Source organism: Dermacentor silvarum, chromosome 6, assembly GCF_013339745.2.
Source record: "Dermacentor silvarum isolate Dsil-2018 chromosome 6, BIME_Dsil_1.4, whole genome shotgun sequence".
In the NCBI taxonomy this organism is placed as follows: Eukaryota; Metazoa; Arthropoda; class Arachnida; order Ixodida; family Ixodidae; genus Dermacentor; species Dermacentor silvarum.
This window is the reverse complement of record NC_051159.1, coordinates 166,488,121-166,511,497: the sequence shown is the minus strand read 5'-3', so window position 1 is coordinate 166,511,497 and position 23,377 is coordinate 166,488,121. Positions and strand designations below refer to the sequence as shown.

General features: G+C 47.7%; 1 protein-coding gene across 13 annotated transcripts in view; it reads right to left on the bottom strand.

Annotated features, from left to right (window-relative positions):
* Positions 1–23,377, bottom strand: part of LOC119456345 (protein Aster-B-like) — a 166,148-nt gene that overhangs the window by 49,720 nt on the left and 93,051 nt on the right. The window contains exon 1 of one of the 13 annotated variants that reach the window (XM_037718059.2): positions 13,359–13,530. The exons of the other annotated variants lie outside the window; for them this stretch is intronic. Within the exon in view, the coding sequence (XP_037573987.1) occupies positions 13,359–13,444 (86 nt within the window). The 5' untranslated portion in view covers positions 13,445–13,530. Of the gene's footprint in view, positions 1–13,358; positions 13,531–23,377 lie in introns of those variants that run through there. 13 annotated transcript variants of the gene reach the window in all.

Genomic DNA, 23,377 nt, shown 5'->3' with positions numbered 1-23,377 from the left:
AAAAGCCATGGTTGTGGGCCCCCGCTTGAAGCCAGGGCCGCGCACACTGTTTCGTAGTGGTAGAATGAATAAACAAATGTGGCAAAGAAAAGATGTTATACTTTTGTCGTTTAGTCTGAATAGCGATACCTAGCTATATTAGAAGCAGAAAAAAGCAGCACGCCGACCAAAATAATAAATTTAACATGAATAGCACATCTAATATGAATCTAATTCCCGATCAGACGAGATGCAGTCTAATTCTTGATTTCAGCAACACAATGTAAAGATAAAGTGAGAGAAAGAACAAAGGCAAAAGAGAAAATTTATACTTTTGCTACAAAAAATTTATCTCAATGGACAAATCAGATACATTGATCTAAAAGAAAATTTTTTTTTCTGTTTATGCTGAAAGACAATTTTTTTTCTTCAACAGAAATGGTCCCCGTACACGTAAAGCTAAAATATTGTCATTAATACTGAGAGCGAAATGAGATTACTTCGTCTCTTTACTATCCTCAATAATATTTGTGTGCAGCTTCACCATGGCCACGTAAGTAGGCAGATAGATCTCATATACACGAGCCAGTTCCTCTTAATTTATGAAAACAGCTACAGCCGTTGTCCGGCCAAGTCATACCACTCAGAGCATGGCTTTATAAGCTCATATAGAGTGGAGTATGGATGTGTCGCACAATGCTGGATGTCTTGTCGCCGGGTGTGTTGTCACATGCCATATGTTCTACATAGCGTGCTTTTCTGTACTTGTAGGCTCTGTGACAAATGCATCCCAGCAATTGACACTTTTGTACACCTTGAAAGCTTGTGCATGAGGAGAATAAAAGTTACTCCCATGAGAGAGTAGGCTATGCAACACACTTTTCCCCTGTAACATGAGGAGAGTAAAAGTTACTCCCATGAGAGAGTACGCTATGCAACACACTTTTTCTCTGCAACATGACGGAAAAACCATCAATAAAAAATGCTAGCGAAACTACAGAAAAAGAGAGAAACAGAAAACAGCAAGGCTACGCTAATGAAAGTGTGCAGTACTCAGCGATTGAAACACGAAACTCGGACCGCGTGGCGGCCGGCGCTTATTGCGCCACCGGTGAGCGCTGGAGTCGAGTGCAGTCACAACGCACCATAAAGGCTCACTTTCATGTGATACAAAAATGCATCCGCTCGATGTCTACAGCATCCACCGGTGGCGCAAAAAGTGCCGGCAACCCCGCGCTCCTAGTTTCGCGTTTCAATCGCAGAGCACTGTCCGTACTTCCAGTCGTAACTTCCAGTCGACCCGTCGCAAACTACGCGTCGGGTTAATATATGTCAGACATTTGAGCCGGCGAAATCTAACAAATCGGACTTAATTTACGACAGGGCTGCATTTGTTACGCTAACACGCAATCGAAGCGCATATCTACGCACGTGACAACGCTTTTGTTACCAGTATGTCGCGTTAAAATGCTGTCGATGCAGTAAGCTCGACAGTTTGACAAAGCCAAGACCACCACCAGAATAAAAACAAACAAACCATGTGTCCCGCGTAGCTTGTGCCAAAACTTAAACATATGCAAATGCCACGTACCTGGACAGAACCAAGGTAATGTTGCTTGCTGTCACTTGGAGCAAGTCTCGGAACACGTTTTTTCCAAACCTAAATGAAAGCCCGCGAAAGCTCGCAAGAATTGCCGCGCGACTGTGTTTTGCGGGCTCTCTTGGTTTGGAAAAAAGCCTTTATGTAGCACGTATTGAGGTACAAGAAAGCTGGATCAGGAATTTTTCAGGATCGTCTACAACTTTCTCATTGATACTGTTGATCTGAATATTTAATGAAGTTGAATAATTAAAAATAAATAATTAAGTAATTATGCGAAATACGAAAACATAGTCTAGTAACAACTTGTCTTTAATTATTCAGCTTCGTTAAATATTATATTCGGAGCAAAAGTCTCAATGAGAAAATTGTAGACCATCCTGAAAAATTCCGGATCCAGCATTCTGTTACCCAATACGTAGCTGCATTAAAGTTTTTTTCAAACCTGAAAGAAAACCCGGCATAAAAAAAAAATAAAAAAAAAAAAAAACGCGCGACTAGTCGCGCGGCACTTATCGCGGGATTTCACGGGCTTTCAGGTTTAGAAAGAAACAACTCCAACGACTTGCTCCAAGCGAAGGCAAGCATTACATTGGTTCTGTCCAGTTGCGTGGCACTTGCATATTTTTACATTTTGGCCCAAGTTACGTGGGACAAATGATATATTATTAAATTAATGCTAGTGGAGGTAGTTTAGATGGTCTAAACTGCGTTCAGATGGAAGCGTAATCGAACATTTCTACGCGAAAAAAACAAACAAAAAGGAACCGCAGGCTCTTCCCAATGTTTGCCGTCTTTATCGTGCGATAACTGAACACTCTTCCTCAGTTCTCGCAACGTTTATAACTAACGCCGGCAATGCAGACATTGTAGAACATTGAGCGGGGAATGACAGGATTCATGTGATTGATCTGGCCTGCTCCCTATAGTCTAAAAACTAAAACAGTTTTATGTGCTAGACGCCATTGTGAAAAACTTTGGATTAAATATTAGACCACTCCTTGTTCTACAACGCGCCCAAAGGTCTCAGAAGATGACCATTATTGGATTCAATCTTCATTGAGAAGCGGCTGCCGAAGCCGGAAGTCGAACCCGGAAACCGGTGCTCACCATTAGAACGTTACAGTCATTACAGCGGGCTTTACAGAACATTACATTTTACCATTATATCGTATTTTCATCATCCTTTATTTTTTTTCTCTCAATTCCGGGGATTGGAACGACCTTCCATCCGCAATCGTCGCCATAATATGCCCGTCTTCCCTCTTGCAACGTGTTAGTGATAACCTTGCAAAGATAACGTTGTACATACATTACTTTATGTCTCGCTTACTGTATCTCAACCCTTATGTAACACCCTATAAGGGGTCTTGAAAGAAAATGAACAAAACTGAAGTGATGAGTGGGAAATAAAAAAGAGAAACGACCCTAATACTTGACTTAGGTGTCTGCTAGCGGCACTCGCACCTAGGAGCGAAGAAGGGCGAGACGCGAAGGAGGGAGTGACGTTTCCCCTCCGCTGTGCTAGGCAGGCGTTCACTCTGTGTCAGGTGGTGTGTAGTTCTAAATAGCTCGTCTTTATTTTAGTTAGTAATGAGCGGATACCCCTCGTTTAAGTGTGACGTCACTGATGACATCATTTCTAGTCTTGGAGTTTCACGCGAGCCTGTACTGATGCGGTGGGTATCTAAAGTGTACGATTGTGTGCTTTGGTGTACGGCAATTAGACTTTCCTTAATTGTTTCTAATTATTCCTAACAATTTAACCTGTGCTTTGATGTCATATCATCAAACATAAGTAGAACCATCGATACCTACCTTTATTTTTTATGACTTCTATTTAATTTCGTCCTACCTCTGTGAGAAACCGGAAGTCGGTCCCTAACCGGAAGTTGCTGCGCAAGAAACAGAGCGTCACTCGGTGCTCGTGCCACTGAAAAACTCGAAGTTCACTGGAGTGTTCGCGCTAGACTTTTTGTTCGGCTATCGCAATCTCTAGAACAACCGGTAGCGTTAAAAAGTTGACTGCACATTTGAGTAGAAGCTACAGAGCGTGTCAGGCAACGAGTGCACAAGGATGACTACGCCAATATCACGAACGATAAGACAACATTATGCGTTATGTCAATGGATCCAGTGAGTGTTTACATGCGACCGTACTGCGGTTAAGAAAGAAAATTGGCGGCATATCTGCTTGCTTCGCTGCAAATGACGTCGAAAGACGATAGTCTTCTGCCGCCCCTGATACGTAACACCCTCTCTTCTCCCCCTCCCACCCCTCACGCTCTTCCCCTCCCCTCTCACTCCTCCCATGATGGATGCAAAAGAGGTTTTGCTAAATTAAATTCAAATTTCCCGCGTTCGCCCTGCTCTCGCGCCATCTGTTGGGACCTTTTATTACTGTTGGCTTAAAGCCGGCTACAGAGCCGCGGCTTCAGTAAGACTATAGTTCAAGGAAAGCAATAGAATTATAGCTGTGTACCAGTTTCAAACCCCAGAGCCTGAATGGCTCCCAAGAGTTGAAGCATTGTTAAACATGCCCGAATATTAACGGGATCCTCAAATGTATCGAATGTAGCCTTCGAATGTATCTTTTTGTGTAATTGCGCTGTTCAATATGGCAATAAAGAAATAAAAATAGGGTATATAGCCTAGTGGTTATGACGCTCGCCTTCAGACCATGGGCACTCGGGTTCGAATCTCGCCTTACCAAAAAAGTTTATTTTATTTATTATTACTCTCGCTCTCTGTCTCTTTCTCTCTCTGCACCTCCTCCCCTCATGCTTGGTTTTGGCCGAGCGGTTGAATCGAGTGACAAAGTTTTTCACGTTTAGGTAGCCCATGAAAGACTATCGTTTTTAAAAGAGCACACTATGAGTGACCGAGCGATTGCATTCACGTCACAAATGCAACACCTGGACTATAACAGACGCCTTAAAACGGCAAGCTCTGGATTATGTTCGACCACGTAGGGACACGCACACGCTTACGCGGTACTCAAGCCTTTGTGCTGGTATCTCGCAGTCACGCAGGTGGCAGTGCCGATGAGCGTGCAAAGAGCTCCGCGCTGCATCCATGAAAAGAGTACGTGCTCCACCGCAACACACGAAGCAGGGGAGCGATGACGAATCGCGTAACCAGCTGGAGTCTCTTTGCTAGCAGTCCGTCGAAGCACTCACGGGCGATGGACGACTTTTTATAAATAGATATCACCATTAGCCTATCTACGTCCACTCCAGGACGAAGGCGCCATCTCCAATTACCCCTGTCTTGCGGCAGCGTATTCCCATCTTAGGTCTACAAACTTCCCAATTTCACCACACCACCTTGTTCTCTGCCGTCCTCGACTGCGCTTCTCTTGGCACCCATTCTGTAATTCTAATGGTCCACCGGTTATCTGCCCTACGCACATTACATGGCCTGCCCAGCTCCATTTCTTCCTCTTAATGTAAACTAGAATACCGGCTACTCCTGTTTGCTCTCTAATCCATACCATTGTCTCCTAATGCAACGGCTAACGTTTGTCGTTCCATCGCTCGTTGCAAACTTTTCGCGAAGTGTGTTAGTACCGATAGAATGCAATGATTGTACACTGCCTTTTTAAGGATTGCGGTGAGTTGCAAGTCAAGATTTGGTAATGCCTGCCATATGCGCTTCAATCCGATTTTATTCTGTAAATTTACTTTTCTGGTCGGGCTCACCTGTCAGTAATTGGCGTTGATAAACGTAGTCTTGCACATATTCTAGAGGCATACTGGCAATCATGAATTCTCTATCTTAGAATGTATACAATCTTTATAGAAATACCTGTAGAGAATAGAGTGATACGGTGACTATTCGTGACGGCCCAACTCGTCGCCGTCGCGTGGTTGTATGGCGTACGAAATCGTTCGAATGAGGTTTAGCCTTTACTGAAGCGTGGAAGTACAGCGCCCGAAACAATGAATCATCCCGCAGTTTAGTCATCTGCAGGCCCACCCTGAATCACACCCCTATCCTGGAAGGGGGCGGGTGCATCGATCTTTGTGATCCCAGAAAATCAAGAGCAGCGTTCCATCCTGGTTCCTCACACCATACACGCCCGCGAGCAAGAGACCTTCGCAAGCTTTTGAACGGCGACTTTGCGTCGCCTGAATACGCAGCTGTGGTTTTAGTGGTGCACGGTGTGTGGAATAATATCAAGTACAGGAGAACTTCGAAACAAGAGCTGGAGGGTACTGTGATGTGAAGCGAGGCACATACAAAATGGTTTTTATTCAATTCCTTTATTTCTTCATTCATACAAAAGAGAAGCAGTCGCGAACATAACACTGAGTCTGAATCACTGTAGATAAAATAAAACCATTTTCTTTTCAGGCAGTATTGCAAGCACACAATCACGCCCGCACAAAAAAAAAAAATTAAAAAAAAATAGACGAGTTTGGAAGCATAACTTTGGCGTCACAGCAACGTTTTAAACTGACTAATCAAACAAGAAAGCTGGAAACGCCGCCATACATGAATACGAACTATACGGTGAAACATCTGCAGTGCGCCGTCGCGTTTTGGGCCGGCTGTGCAGAGATAAGAACAATTACAATGCTCGTGTATCTCGAGCCGTCCTTGCGCGTTACACGTGCACTCGGCTGTCTAGAACACATGCCACACGATGGTCGACTATCAGAGCGACACGTGATTCAAACAAAACCGAAATCAAGCAAATCGAAAATATTTCGGCCGCATATTCAACGCGCCTCGTTCATATATTATGCAGGATAGACCGTGCTGAAAATTCTATATTTAGTTGCTTCTCTTTAAAGGACCACTCACCAGGCCACATAGCAAGCTAATTTGGTTATACGCTGGAAGTTGTTACGTACACTATAGGAAGCGTTCTATCGCAAGAATTTTTCAAATCGGTTAACTAATAGCCGAGATAGAAACATTTCGGTGCCACGAAACCATGATTTCAGTAAGCGAGCCCCACCGCCAACATATAGACTCTCTCTCCACTTGCATGCGTCTAGCCTCCGCAAGCGAAATTACTTCCCTGCGTTCTCCCATATCAGAGCTGGAGGATCGCGTGACGCATACGTCACGGGCCCCGCCTTCTCTTAAAACTTTTTTATCGCTTTTTTGCTGCGCAGCGCACTTTCGCTAACGGTCTTGCTCGCAAGCTTGTTGCGTTCATCTCGTTTCACGCAGCGCACGATTTTGCGCGCTGTGCACGAGAACACCCGACTAGCGGTATAAGTCAGCGCTACACGAATACTCAGGCAGATGCAAACGGATCACAGAGCATGATCACCGCTCTGGAACACTGTAGAAAATGACAGTTTCACTCTGCGCGCGCCGCAACTGCATGCACGACATGGGAACAAGCAGACAAAACGGAAGTACATCTCTCTTGCTACGGTACGAAGTAAAACAAAGACACGCATACATCCGGTTTGTAGGTATTATTATTTGTCTAAACTTAATTCGTCTACTGAAGCAACAAATCAAACAAATAACTGCTGTGGCCTTGACTAAGTCTCAAAGTCACGTGCCACTGTGACTGACGTCACAGCACGGCGAACTACGTATCGGCGCACTCGCGCGATTGACGTCGACTCTCCGGCTGTAAGCACGGCGCCCGCGAGGAAAAGGGAAAACGGCGTTCGGGTTGAAATTTCAGCTCTTTCCGCGGCGCGTAGAGGTGTAATACTTTGCAGGCACGATCGTTTACGTGTATTGTATATGCACTGCGCTTGTCAATTCGAAATGGCCGTACCTGGTGAGGGGCCCTTTAAGACGTAACTTCGAAGCGCGGAAACAAAGGACGAAAGAGAAGGGGAACGACAAAACAATGTGACACACATTGTTAGGCGTCCTTTAGCTGCAAGCTAGGTGCATGCGTGTGTGTTAGTAAGGGGGATGGGGGAAATAGGCGAGGAGCCGCTGCAGAAAGCGACGTGACTGCGCACGAGCCAGAATTTTATGACTTCATATAGCACGGCAATTCGTGCCTGCGTACACGCTGAGCAAAGCAGCGAGTATTTGGGATCGTTCAGGGACTGTCGAGACTGCCTGTTCGGCGCGCTTCGCTGCAGTGGCCCTGCGCACGGCATTCTAAATCGGAACAATGCCACAAGAACACACGCGCACCGGACAGCGTACGCGTTGACAGCGCAATAAAACCGACTCGGACAAAGGTAACAGCGTGGTACTACGCTACAAGGGCGAATGGGACGTGCCCGACAACCTGCTCCTCCTCACGACGAGATTGAACTGACTCCTACTTCTCAGCATCACGTATAAGGGCCCTCGCATAAAACATTATGCTTATCTAACGCACATCTCGGAATCTATGCGAAGCGAAACTTTCGTACGCGAAGCGGTTTGGCACGAAATAAGCATACGTGCGATTATGGCCTGATGGTTAGGGCGGCGAGTTGCGTTTTTTTTTTTTAAGCGCGAGCCCTTCGGCAAGACAACAGAAAGACCCTGGAGCCACGGTCAGGAAACTACGGGAGTGCTCGCATAGAAAGCCTCGCTTTCAAAATCATTTTAACGCGACAGCGTTTAGGGGCCTGTGTCGCAGAAAATCCGGCGCCGGCAACCGGCGTGTGATCGCGGGTGGCGGAGAAAATCATCCAGCCACATCGACCGCGCAGGCCCTCCACGTGGTGCAAGGTTTTGGTGAACAAAAATTGAATTTATCACAGTGAAATCTGTTAGAAAAATGGTAAAGTACGACTTTACCATTCGGCGTTGGATTCGCCGTCAGATTGTTTACCAATCGGCGTCAGATTGTAATTTGAATGCACGAATAACCTAATTTTGCTACGAGGAAACTCGAACACCAAACCCCTTTTCCAGCATTTCTACCAGACCTGCGCGCGTCGGAGCAATAGCAAACAATAAAATAGTAAAAACAATTCCTAGGGTCTTCACATTTTAATATAAAACCATTTATATTGCCCCTGGAAAAACGTTTTTCCAGCAATGCATTTCAGTTTAAAAGTGAAGCCGATTTTAAGGAGATCGGTGTAAGCTTGGTCTTTGTAAGCTCGCTTTCCCACGTTCAGTGTTACAGTGAATGAAGCCTACTTGCCGTATGCGAACGATGCGAACGGGTCCCGATAACGCTATCGCGTTCTACTCTTAAAGGCGAAGCTTATTTTTTTCTACGCGCGCGATGCGCGGCTCTAAAACTGGGCTCTTATGCTTTCGCGCATCCACGACGGGATGCTGAACACAGCGCAGAGCGAAGAATTACACCGCGAGCCATTCAAATGAAAGTTCTGTCCCTGCAATGCGTAACGTTTCCCTTACATCTCGGGAGTGAAAGGGCTAACGATAAAACCACAGATCTCACAATGATATAAGGTACCAGCCACGGTGGAGCAGTGGCTATGGCACCCACCTTGCTGAACACGAGTGATAGCCGCCCGTGGCCGCCACATTCCCATGTGGGCGGAGTGCAATAACGCTCGCGTACTCAAGATTTAGGTGCGCACGTTAGCGAACCCCCCGTGACCGAAATTAATCCGGAGCCCTCCACAACGGGGTCTTTCATAAACCCAGTGTTGCTTTGGGACGTTCAAGGCCATGAATCTCAACAGAGATAGGGCGGCAATAGCAAAGAAGCCGTTGCTGTTCATATGCGCGTGTAACTGCAAAATCAAGGAGCCGTTTGTCGCTCGTCAGAGAAAGCGTGCGCACTACCGCCATTGAAGACGGCTGGCATGCAAAAGATGCCTACGAATGCGCGACTGGTTCATCAATGCCTTCAGCAGCAGAACGAAGAAAATTCCGAATGCGAGAAATAGGCGTTGGCATTATGTGGCACCTCTTTGAAGTCCCGAATCCGTGATTTAAACCGCGTTCACCATACTCATAAGTTGTTCAGGAGCTCACTCGGCACACGTCCTGGCTCTTCGAGGAAACAAGTGAACTGACGGTGCACGCGCTATTCTAAGCTCTAGCATCCCCTATCTACCTCTACCACGTGACCATCTTCCCATACTTCCCACAACTGCGCTTTTTTTTCCCCGCTTTGACATTTGTAATGCTAACGCATTAAAAAGAAAGGATGAACATACATTAACACGTGATTAAATAAAAGCACGATGCGACAGTGCTGCATGCAAAAGCTGCGCATATTCTGGGCTAAGTAAAGCGGTGCCGCACCAGCGTACCCTATTGGATGCATGCAACCAGAAAAGTCCTGGCGTCTCAGCTCGATTACGGCAACTGTCGAACTGGAGACCGCGCGGAACAAGTCGACCCGGAGCTCTTCGCTACTTGTGGCATCAGCTTATTTGCCCCGCACTCCCTTTTTTTTTTTTTTTTTTTTTTTTTTTTTTAAATACGCTGCAGCCAAAGGTCATGCAAACCAACATAGCCTGCCAACTCGTGCTGATCAAAGCGAGGCCCCTTATCTACGAGTGGAGTGGCGATTTTGTAGCGATATTCGCCTCCGGCTAATCAATGGCACCCCCCATGTAGGTATAAATACATTTCGTCGATGTGCATACCACACTGGAGGACACCGGTATGCTTCAAAGAACACTGGATGGCGTTTATTGTGGTTGATCTAGGGAGCATATTATCAATCTATCACTTTATCGAATCGCACTTTCGCGTGACGTAGCACCCTTAACATCAAAGTTGTAAAGAAGAAAAAAAAAAAAAGAGAGAGAGAGAGAGAGAGAGAGAGAGAGAGAGAGAGAGAAGATTGTACACTAAAGAGAGCTGAAACAACAGCTGCGATGAGAGAAGCCGTAGATGAATACTGAACCCATTTTTACAGCCTGGTGCGTACCGAAGTATCCGACAAGAGCGATAGCTATACGAAAGTTGAGTGCATGCAGTTTTATGAGTTCTCTGTTGCAGCGCTAATCATGTTTATTTGCCATGCGGATCCCATGCGCTGTGCTAATCGGTTTAAGCGAAGTTTTCATTGACGTTTGCGAAGAACGTTGTTCTTGTTTGGCGAGTATAGAGCACACGGTCACGTTGGACACGTTTGCACCAGGGAAGCACTTCGTTCGACGTGCACTTGTGGCGCTCGAACATTCGGATCAAACGCACTGATAACGAAGAAATTACGAAAACGGAATGACGACGATCGAATGACAACTGCATGACAGCAATGGGGTGACGACACTGGAATGATTACGACAAAATGACGACGATGGAAAGGACCAGGACGGCATGACGGTGACTGCACGATGACAGTATGAAGGCGACTGTATGACGATGACGGAGTGAGCACGATGGAACGGCGATAATGGGACGATGACACTGGACTGGATACGACAGAATGATGACGACGGAACAACGGCCACGTGATGACGAAATGACAACGCAGTGACGATGGCAGAGTGAACACGGTACGAAGATGACAACGAAAGAATGCTGACAATGGAATGAAGGCGATGAAATGTCGGACGACGGAGTGTTTTTGTGCTGAAGCTCACGTCCGCGCTTATTCGCATCATCTGCCACCCAGGGCAGCCTGTTTGTATATACCCCGTGCTTGTTTGCACTATGTCCTGTACCAGCCAATATTGCAAGATAGCAGCCAGCACGCGAAAAGTGGGGGAACAAGGCAAAGAAAGCTTCGCTTTAAAAGTCTCCAAAAACGAAAACTTCATTTGGTCCCATCAAAGATTTGATACTACCCGCAGAGGGTGAGGGTGTTAGCGGCACCCTTATGGGTGCAATACTTTTACCGCGTAACGTCCAATGTGACGCCTATTTTTAAATACAGCGAGGGACGTCTTGTCAGCGAGTTCGATAACCGTATACATATCTGACGTGACTACAGCGCGAATCAAAGACGTGCAATCCACCTTGTCGCGACTGCTTCCGTATGCTTCAGCCAGTCAACCGTATACGAGTGACGTCCCTCAATGTGATAAATTAATAATGCGGGCCCAAATGCCACGGCGTCAGGATTTCATTTATCCCGGGAACGCAACAACAAAAACACGAGAGCAGGGTTCGCAATGAGTACTTATTCCGGATAGAGTCGTTCCTCATTGCTCCCCCCCCCCCTTTTTTTTTTTTTTTTTTTCAGCGGACTTGACAAGTTTTTACGATGCGCAGGAAACCAGGAACGAAAATATACGGAACACATTTGAATGAGGCAATTACTAAAGCAACACAAAGCCCCAAGTTCTTTCTGTATAGTTAGATTATTTGATTACGTAAGCTAAAAACCAAGGAGAAGAATGAAAATACCTCCAGGTTTATAATTGTGTAAAAAAAAAGCAAGTTTACTCACACACAGTGTCGTCAATGCAGCCATCCGAGGAGCGTATACGTTGTACGCACGGAAGTGGTTCAAATTGAGCAAAAGCGTTTAGCTGCCCGAATCACGAAAATGTATAGTAGCTGGAAGGGCGCCTGTCTCCTTCGGTGCAGGCTTGCCGCTTACAACGTAGCACCGTCAAAGAACAATTACGAGGTGTTTAAAACTCCCGTCACCAAACTCGCAAGCCTGGTCCTGAGGCCGAAGTCGTCCGATGCCGAAGGAACCACGCGGAACCGGGAAACAGGCCGAGCTCTGTGCACAAACAAAATCGCTCAGAACTGTACGCTCCGGAACGAGTGCACTTCGTTTTCAGGCTGTAGTACAGCAACAAACGAATGCGCGCACTTCCTCGTTCGTCGTGCGACGGCCTTGTCGTGCGCAAATCACGGCTGCAGGTATTGCGCGCGTCGAAGACAAGCGGTGCATGCGCTGTATTGGGAAAGCCGCCACCCCCACACCATGCCTTTGTTATAGTGCACATCTGGAGCGTTTCTCACACCTACGCGTGCTTGGCGCGCTCCGAGCAGGATAGGACGCGTAGCGCCCGAACTGCGGGTTCGCGCCTATGCAATATGGCACGCGATCACCTCTACATCGCTTAATAAGAGTGGCAGGAAGCAGGCGTGTCGGGTGATCACTCTCGGCGCCATTTTCTGATTCGATCATATATTTCAGCGATGACGATTCCACGACACTGAAACAGCGAGAGCGGACAGGCTGGTTCGCAGTCGGGACGAGCGATGTCATCGGTGGCAGCGACGCGTCCCATGGCCTTCGAGATCGGTCAACGAACTGCGTTTTCAAGCGCCACACTTGCGCATGAAAACTCACTTTATATCAGCATTACACCACGCGCATCGGCGATTGTCTTCGTGGAAATGGCAACGAGAAATGGCAACGAGTGATGGGCGTCCGACGGGACGATCCTGGGACAAAGCCATCAAGTGGGGACCGAACTCGGGCTCGAATCGTTCTCCCGTCGGATCGCTGCCCATACTTGGCACTCGAACGATGGGAGTGGGTGATTATCGCCATCAGCGCTGCTACAGAGACGGCGCAGTGTCAACGGTTCATGCACGTAAAGGCGCTAGAGTCTGCAGTATGGCTCGCGAAGAAGATGCACGGGGCACATCCACTGCGAGCCAAACAAACGTTTCCTAGCAGCAGCGATTGCAAGAATCTTGGGTGTCTCTTAAAGGCAGGAAAAGATTAAACTGTCAGCGTAAGGAACAATGCTGCTGGAACAATGTATTCGCAACGATCACGACTGCCGATCGAAGGATCGAACACTCCGTAATTGTTGCGCTTGGCTGTCATGCCCGACTACATTTTCTGCAGCGCAGGCTATACACATGGACTAAGGAAGAAACTGAAAACACGAGCGCTGACTTCCAACAATCTTCATTGGATGACACGAAATCTTCCTTGGCTGTAAGGACACGAAATGGAGGACGCTCACCAACGCGAATCCACATCAGCTTCTGAAGAGCTCACCTGTATGTGCTCGGAGGTGCCTTGGCTCGGTGACTGAGGGCTTCGAGAATGCTCGGCGCCAAGGTACCGACGGGGACGCCGACCATGCTGTACGTTCACTGCTGTAGCAAGCTCATTCGTCGATTGTGCACTGCACTCGGGTCGGTCGCGCAAAACTGCGCGCGCCGGATGGCTCCTTGTTGTGGTCACGTGGGACGCGATTTAGCAGAGTGCGGGGAGAGGAGGAGAAAGGGGAGGGAGGCAGGAGCACATCGCGGGAGAAGAGTTCCGCGCGCGCCCTATCAAGGGGGCAGGTCACCTTTCCCAACAGCCTGCCGTGTTTACTCAGTCTGCGGCACAACAGCCGCGCATATCGGAGAGCGCGCGCGGGCCCTCTTCGTACACGCAATGCACGCGACTCGGCGCAGTCTCCGAAAAGGAAACAAAAGGCTTTTGTCTGAGCACACTGTCGCGTTATCGACGGCGACGACGACGAGGCACCTCCGCCCGGGCGACAGCGCGGGGCAATTAGCCAGGGACGGAAGTTTACCCACGCGTCTGTCGTAGACGCGGCGTACAAGCGTGCACGCCTGCTCGCTGCAGCGCAGCGTCAAAGACGAAGTCCTGCTGCAGCGCTCGCAGTTAGAAGGAGGAACCTCGTAGCAGCGCGTTCACGGCGTATACCTTCGAGGCTCTGCGTTGGGGCGTGCATCTTGCACCGCACGAAAACTGGGTAGTTATAGCGACGTGCGTTTCGAACATCGAAATAGCACGCATTTCGCGCGGCGTGTAACGAACTCAAAAAATATGCACTGGTAATATACGTTACATGTGGTCGCCTCCTACGGTTCAAACACGAAACATGCGTCGACTGGTGCTGTGCCTCCTGCGGCTGGAGATCCTCTTCGTACGGCACAATAGTGGAGAGGCGGGGCGGTATGGGACGCGAAGTTTGGAGGGATCAAAGTCATGACGGCAGGGCCTCTTAAACATTCCCACAGAAAAAAAAAATGTCTCGGTATATATGATCCCTGCTACAAATTAAATCCTAGCGTTTTACGTGTCAAAACCACGATTTGATTATGAGGCACGCCGTGGGGGGGGCTTCGGGTTAATTTTGATCACCCATGGCATTCGTTAACGTGCACCCAATGCACGGTACACGGGCGTTTCTGCAAGGGCGCGGGATCGAATCCCGGCCAATGTAATTCAATTCAATTCACAGAGGCCGATTCAACGGAAAGGTTTTGGTTAAGTCAGAATAAGAAGCGTAAATAGCCCCCCGTAAAGACCCTGGCCACATGAATGCCTAAAACGAAACACTTGTGAAATCAAGCTGGCTTGTTGTAAGCCAGGCTCAAGATATCAGAAAAGATAAAACGCGCTTCGCTCGCGCCGTAGGTTTGAGTGAGTCTAAGCATAGCGGCCTCAGCCGTTAAACGTGCTTCGCTTAGAGAAAATGCCTTCTTACGATCTACCGGCGCCCCTTATATCAGCCTTTCTTTTTTTCCCCGTTTCTCGAAGGCGCCATGCAAGTTTGCACACTGAAAAGAAATGCGCAATCAATTTCGCCGTTTGAAGTCAGCCCCGACTGCGTGTTATGTTCGCTGCTTCTGTGGGCATTAGTGCGCAACGGTAAAAGCGCATCCAGATGCTTGTCGTAATAACACAAGCCGGCACGTTGGAGGAAAACAGCGAGAAAAAGCGCGCACGGCCATCGCGGTACACACAGGCTCGAAAAAGCTACAGAAGCCACGTGCGCTGTATCGATACGCCGCCAAGGCCGGCGACTGTAAGCATAAGCGCCTTGAGCTTGCGGCCAGCCTCGCGGTCGTTTTGAAACACAACGTCGACTGCGAAAGACTGTTGACTGCTAAACATTACCGATTATATATGCTGAGAGGCAAACTAACGCACACATGAAGCCATATAGATGAATTCCTTGGAAAGTGTATGAATGTTTGGTGGGGCAACGTAGTCAATCAGCGGGCTGAGAAAGTTCTGCAGCTGAAATCCATGCACTCTCATATATAGGCTAGCGAGAGAAACGATTCCAGGAATTGAAGGAAACGAATACACACAATCAGCGGCGCTCATATCGGCTCGTACGAGCTCGAGAGCTCAAAACACGAACCCGGAGGCAGCTGCCGGTGTGTCTACCAACGTAGCTGAGAGGTAGGTGCCGTTAGTTGGTGCAATGCATGGCTGATAAATGCATACGAGTTGTCACTTTCCAGCAAAACAACGGAAAGATCCTGAAAGCGGCAAATCTGTGCAAGCCCGATCGCGCCATAAGTTTGTCGAAGAGGCATCTGTAACGGCATAAATTCGGCGTTTCGAGGAGATGTTTTTCGTGTTTGCGTACTTCGCGAAAAGGCGCAAAGACCATTCGACTGCCACATGGATAACCCTTCGGCTCGCTATAAGAAGTGTAGGCGTAGGGAAATATCTTGATGTTGCCTGTTTACCTAGCGATTGTTTCACCACACAGCAGGGAGGCTAGACACTACTTATATGCAGTCACGCGGCTCCAAAGAGGCCAAATAATTACGCGCATTTCCACATGACGTCCGCAGTCGAGTCAAAACTAAACCGACGCCTGTGAAGCGGCGGAATGAAAAAGACGTCTTTCACTGGGGTCATTCCTTCTTGAAACCAAGTGAGGAATTATTATTACGCAGGGATTAACTTCAGCGGTGCAACCGTGAGCTTGAGACAAAGTCTGAACTTCAAACTGGGAACAGCCACGTGTCACTTCGCGGTTTCCATAAAGCCCGGTGGGCAGTAACTGCGAGACGAAGCCACCCGAAGCTACCAGCATGCGGGGAGCTTCTTGACCACCAACCGCTTCGAGAAGGCATGCCAGGAAAAAGGCGCATATCGGCCGCCGTCAGGGCGTTGACCACGAGCAGCGGCGAATTATAAAACAACACGATCGTTTCGACGCTGAGAGGAATTTCAGAAGGCGCCTCAAAACCGGACGTGGAAGTTTCTTGTCGCCCGGACAGCTACTTCCGTCGGAGGTGAACTCACAGGGGACGTCAAAAACTTCAGGAAGTCGTCGGTCGTCGACATTTAGAGGCAATGTCGGACCATAAGTATGTCAGCAGGCATCAGCTGCCGTGTTATGCGTCGCGGTTTTGTCCAAGTATGACGGTCGCTAGAATGCGAGGCACAGGAAAGGAGGCTCGACTCAAGGGAAACATGTATACATTGAAGCGACGACGGATAGTGCATGTTAAAACCATTTTATCTCTCAGTTCATTCCGACGGAATCGACTGACAGTGACGCAAGACCGTCCGGTGCATACTGCAAGAGAACCTCTGTGAGTGCGTCAAAGCGCAGTGTAAAGCGCGCCCCTTTTAGCTCAATGTTTCTGGCTTCAGAGAAAGCCTATTCTTTTGTTCTGTTGGCGAAACGGTGCAGTAAGTGCTTGAAACCTTTAGCGACTGTCACAACAAGAGAAGCACGACATTAATGAAAACAAGTGCTAAGCAGCTAATATAAAACGTGTCCGAGTTACAAGCTTTAGTCGATTACGCATCACGGAAGAACGTTCTGTGTGACTGACACACGAGCGAAGGCGTCGTCCATGCAACCAAGAATTTGAATCGTGATTATAATTTATTTTCGAGGCGCATTTGAGGAGACAGCTGGGCTATAGTTAAGCTGTCTTGAACAGCTGCAGAAGGCGCAATCGGGCAGTTGACATCCCGATTGATGCACAAAATTAATTGTGGGGTTTTAGGTGCCAAAACCGCGACCTGATTACGAGGCACGCAGTAGTGGGGGACTTCGGAATAATTTGGACAACCTGGGGTTCTTTAACGTGCACCTAAATCTAAGTACACGGGTGTTTTCGCATTTCGCTCCCATCGAAATGCGACCGCTGTGGCCGGGATTCAACCCCGCGACCTCGTGCTTAGCAGCCCAACACCATAGCCACTAAGCAACCACGACGAGTATGCACAGAATTGATGGATAAAGGTTATGAGCATATCCTTGGAAGTGGATGGTGGAAGGGAGTGGGGGGACGCCACCACCACGGAACATCCTTTTTATCCTTCCGCTGTTTCTTGTCTCCGCCGTTAAACGTCGCGGTTCGTGGCAACAAGCTATCAAACTTTAATCTATTTTTACACAAATATAACTTCGCAAAAAAAAAAAAAAGCCAGAAAGAAAGCAACAACGAGAAATTGTTCCCTTCATTGTGTTCTCCCAGCCATTGTACAACAACCAATCTGTCGGCGTTATTCTTCGCCACAGATCAATTCACATTTTCCTCAGCATCCTCAAAAACCTATCACACAGTGACAGTGGGGAGTAGCCGCGTCCACATTCACTTCGTCATGGATACTGCGACCTTCCGAGAAGATGCACTCAATGGTTTTTGCATATCTTCTAGTCCAGCGCGTGTACTAGCTGCGTCGTCGTCGCTTCGATAGTCATAGTATTTTTCCGGTATTTAGACTCAACGGGAACCAACTATAGTATTTTACCTTTTCACTCTTTCAGCATATAATCGACGTCATCGGCAAATTTTCTACTCCGACTGCGCGTCATCGAGGCGTCCTATCCTCAAAGTACCCGGCGCGTTTCCTATAGTTCATCACGAGAGATGAGCCAGCAACGGTCACTTGGAAAAGCACAGCTGCAAAAGAAAGCTCGAGCAAATATTGCCTTTGGACACAACACGTACACAAAAACGGGCATTGTTTTGCAGTCCAGGTTGGTTGCACATGATAAGAAGCAGACACCGTGGCGGGTATCCTTCCTGAACATGAGAGGTGATCGACCGCGAACAGGAGCGTTTTCTGCAAAATAGGGTGACCGAGCCTTTCTTCGCACTATAGCCTCAAAACCAGCGCTCGACTTCTCCACCACGTGTGCTCTACTACATAAAGCTGCTTGTCAACACACACACACACACACACACACACACACACACACACACACACACACACACACACACACACACACACACACACACACACACACACACACACACACACACACACACACACACACACACACACACACACACACACACACACACACACACACACACACACACGCACGCACGCACGCACGCACGCACGCACGCACGCGCAAACTATTTACCATATCGAGTAAAATGTTTACATTGTACTTACAGTACCAGTAAGAACGACATTACGTCATACATATTATAAGCATAATCATATTGTTACGAAGAGTTGGTGGTAAGCGGAAGCTATGAGTGCCTCGATGTGTCACTTGCGCGTGCAGGCTGAGTTCTTCCCGAACTATTTGTCGGATCATTGATGCAAGATCGAGGGGTTGGTTGCTCTCTACGCTTGCAACTGTCGTCACATTGGCTAGCCTGCCAAACTTCGGCGTGACGCGCCTCGTCTTCAGTTGCTCGAAAGTGCGACAGTGACGAATGATGTCGGCGACGGAAGCCAGGGTGTCTTTAGCGATGAGGAAACTGTAAACATCATCAGCAATTCCTTTTAGGATGTGCTCGACTTTGTCTTCCTCAGACATTCCAGAATCTACCATCCTACACAGTTTTATTACTGCCTCAATGTAGGTCGTGCAGGTGTCGCCTGGCACTATAGCGCGCGTTGCAGTAGCGTCTGTTCTGCCCTTTTCTTTTTCGTCGCGAGTCGCCGAATCGCTCTTTGATTTCCGAAACAAATCTGCCCCATGTCGTTAACGTGATGTCCTCGTGATTGTCGAACCACATCAACGCAGTATCCGTTAGAAAGAACACGACGTTCGAAAGCTGAGAAGCGCTGTTCCACTTGTTGGCGGCACTCACCCGGTGATATTGGATGAGCCATTCCTCGACGTCTTCGTCCGGTCTTCCGGCGAAGGGACGCGCATCCCTCAGTTGCTGAACGGAGCTGGTCGGCGCAGCAGTTGTAATGAGCCGTTGTTCGTCTGCGTCGTAGGACATATTCAACTCCGGTGTATTCGGTGGGAGTCCAGCAAGGCGACGGCTCCGTCGAAGAACTTGTGGTTCAGCCTCCGTCTTCGCGTGTCGATTACCCAGCACCTCCACCACAACTGTTACGAAGAGTTGTGAAGAAATGGTTTTATTTACAGGAGATGGACGATGATCGGAGCGTGATCGTAGCGCAGTCCGGCCTCTCGAGCTCTTCGTTCTCTTCGTCGTCTCTCTTTTTGTGCCTGCCTTTCGTATCCGTTACAATATGAAGCCAACAGATAATGAAGCCAAGGAATGCATAGGGGAATTTATTTGTAGTTTGAAATGCTATGGTTACCCAACGAGAGAACTGTCCGAGCGTCCGTCCATCCTCCGCGTAAGACGATCGCTTTCAAGAAAGAGCCAGCTGTGGAAGACGACGACGAATTAACGCGTGAGTGGTGGCACGAGCGCGCCTCTGCGAATACGTGACGTGTGCACTCAGGCACGCACTAGGCACACCTTTTGTAAGCCAGAACTCTGAAGCAGCCGTAGCTTCGGATCGGAACGTCATCAGCGCACCTGGCGCCACCACCTGCTGCAGTTTGCTTGCCTCATCAGTTCACGTTGCGCCGCCTTCCGCAGCAGTTCGTGTCGCCGCAGCGCTGTCGCATTTACCGTATAAGACCGCAGCCGTTGAGCAGTGCTAGGATTATCAGCAGCTTTGAGTGTGAGCACTAGACACCACGTCTCTACTACGAAATGCTTACGCATCATTCAGACAACTCCCTGAAGAGGTTCTACGTATATTTTCTTTTTTGTCTCGTTTGCGTCAGCATTCACAGCTCTGGAAGTCTATAGCTATACACTACCCTCCAAGCGTTACATTAGGTAGTATCTCGTCCTCTAAACTGCACAGTGCGATCCCTGCTATATTAACGCTGTTGACACGTTTTTCATGTTACAACGTCGGTGAAGTCCAATTCTGATGGAAAGGTATTTACAGACGCTGACGTACACACGTCGTCATTCCGCGTCGCACGCTGCAAATTTAGCTCGCTATAATTCAAAAAATATAGATGTATATCTCCGCCACCGGAGAAGTAACTGATGGAAAAGAAACGCACGTTAAACGACGCGTGGGCTGTTCTACCCATTACAGCATAGCAAGATAAGTGAAATCGATAGGGCATGCACGCGCGCGTGCAGAGGGAGAATATACTTTTTATTTGAAGTGCAGAAACGATAAGCTAAAGGAAAATGAATGCGGACGAAAAAACAACTCGCCGCAGGTGGGAGCCGAACCTACAACCTCCACATAGCATGCGTTTCCAGGGTTAAATCATGTACACATACATACATACCCAAAAATGTGGGCGAGGGACAGCCGTAGCCCAACTGGTGCATGGTGCAACGCACGCGTAATAATGCGGAGGTTGTGGGTTCGGCTCCCACTGGCAGCAAGTTATCTTTTCTTCCTAAACTAAAACTGAAACATTCATTTCTTTTTAGCTGATCATTTCTACACTCCAAAAACTACTAATAAGTTCCCCTATGATTTCCTTGGCTTCATTATCTGTTGGTTTCGATTAACAAAAATCGGGATCGATCCTCAGCTTTTCCCCTCTTCTCGTTCATATTATAAGCATGGGACACGAAAGCACATATAATTTAGTATCAACAGAGCTTCGTGGTTTACAGCAGACCATGTTCTGTGAACGTGCACAAACACACGTCACCTACATTTACACAAAACAAGTGCTCGTGTTCCTTAACTGATCTCCGTTATGTGTATAGCAAAGCGCCGGCATGAATATAAAACGTTTCGTACTTCGTTGCTGTGGGCACGACGCTCGAGCACAAAATTTGCACTGCTGGCATGCAAAGACAATGTAGCCAGATGTGATACGAGGCAAAGACAAAAAAAAAAAAAAAAAAGTGGGGGGCGGCGCGGGCAGGTATTGTTCTAGCTTGGCCCTCAAGGCACAGTTCATGCTTCTGGGGCTACACAGAGGAGACATTACCTGGAAACGACAACGACCTCGCATTGACATGCACCGTATAGGAGTGTCTGTAGCCCACCACGGTACTTCTGGCCAGAGGCTCTCGCAGACAGAGCTCGAAAAGGTTGTTTGCATGCACCAGTTTCCCGCCGCTTGATAATGAGCACTATCGGATGCGCCAAACGACCTTAAGGGGCAGACAGCTCTGCACTAATCATGTCTGCGACGCGATAGGTGGAAAAAAAATAAAATAAACAAGATTGGGACTAAGAAGCACATGGGGGCCAACAGTAAGATATGCCAACACTACGCCTGCCTATCTGGCTCAAAGAGGGATATATCGCGGGCACCCCTCACAGCCGCAGTAACATTCACCCACCGTCGGGTCACGGCGACTTCAATTGCGGCGTTGCTAGCATATTGGGGTTATAGCCATGCCTGCTCAATAAAAAAAAAAAAAAAAAAGGGGAGGGGGGTACATAAGAAACATGAGGTGCTGTTAAATATTAGAGGAAGAGGACGGCGACTAGCGTGCTCAGCGCAAGCGGCTCGCTCGTGATCTGGCTCTTCTGGACTGATTCGAACGGCCAGTATAGACGCGTTGTTACTGTCCTTCAGGCAATAAACTTCCCCTTTTCCACCCTTCTACTGCGAAGACTCTTTTGTTTTACTGGTGCTTTCTAAGATTCGTTGCTACCATATAGACGAAATTCAACCATATAGACGAGACAATATACAAGATCTACGTGATGTATTTTGACCACTAACTAACATGGTCTTGTTGAAGATATTGTGCGGCCGAATAAGCGGTAACTATCACCCATCAGCGAGACAGCGAAACAGCCCGTCAGAACAGCTACTATAGTGAAATGAATTACGTATTTACTCCACTGCAGATGCTTCCATTAACTAGTAGTCAACATTTTCAATGCGATTTTCCGTATCTGTAACACACTTTGAGTTAATTATATGGGCGTGCGAATATTCAAAACTTTCGAATAACGAATCGAATAGTGTCCTATATTCATAAATGCGAATATTTCCCCAATACTTTTACAATATTTCACTATGTCAACTGCGCCCAAGTAAACATAAAATGGAAGCAAAAGTACGGTAAATTTTCACCCCATGCTGGCAGCGGGCATAGTATAGACATAAAACCTGAGACCTTGCGTAGTGGAGCAGGATACGACACTTAGGTAGCCATACTTTACAGGCTGTACAGCACTCATTCCCCCTCTTTGAAGATCCCTGTTCATGCAGAGAACCTACTTGTTTGATCCTAATGCTCCATTTATGCTTTTAATAACGCTTCATAACTTACTATGTAATGACAGAAACTTGCAAACTTTAAGAATACTGGGATGTGAACATCGTTTTATATTGTGATAACGGCTATTCATTATTCAAAAAGTATTCGATAATCGATTCGATTCACTTCCGGCGCTATTCGATTCGTACTCGATTCGGTCTCAAAAATCACTATTCGCGCACCCCTAGTTAATTATATACGCACAAATCGAGTTGTGCGTATATAACTCAGCATAACAGCGGCAACAAAACGCCAGTCACCAGTACTATTCCGTCCTTGCTTTCACTGTCCGACATGCACGTCGGTAATGCATATGCGGATCCCGTTATATACCTTGCTGAAGTGATGAACCACAAAAAGTTTGAAGATGTCGTCAGACGTCGTGGTCTTGTTGGATTGGATTGGATTGGATTCTGGGGTCTTACGCGCCAAAACCACGATTTGATTATGAGGCACGCCGTAGTGGGGGACTCCGGATTATTTTGACCACCAGGGGAATCTTTAACGTGCCCCCAATGTATATTTCTCGTTTTCCAGGGCGTTGCGTCCAGCAACAAATAACGTTGAGTTCTTTAGACAACTATACCGCGCAGGATGCAGCAGTGGAGCGCCGTTATGAGCACCCTAAAACAGGTACACTTTAAGTGGAATATTTCAGCTCGAAATAGCCTGACATGTCACGCGCCTATTTTGAAGACGGCCACGAAGATATCGTCAACTCAGTGACAATAGTGTCTAGTTGGCTGCCATGGAAAGTGCATCGCTGAAATAAAAAAAGCACGCATACGTAGATACAACGATAATGCGCATTCC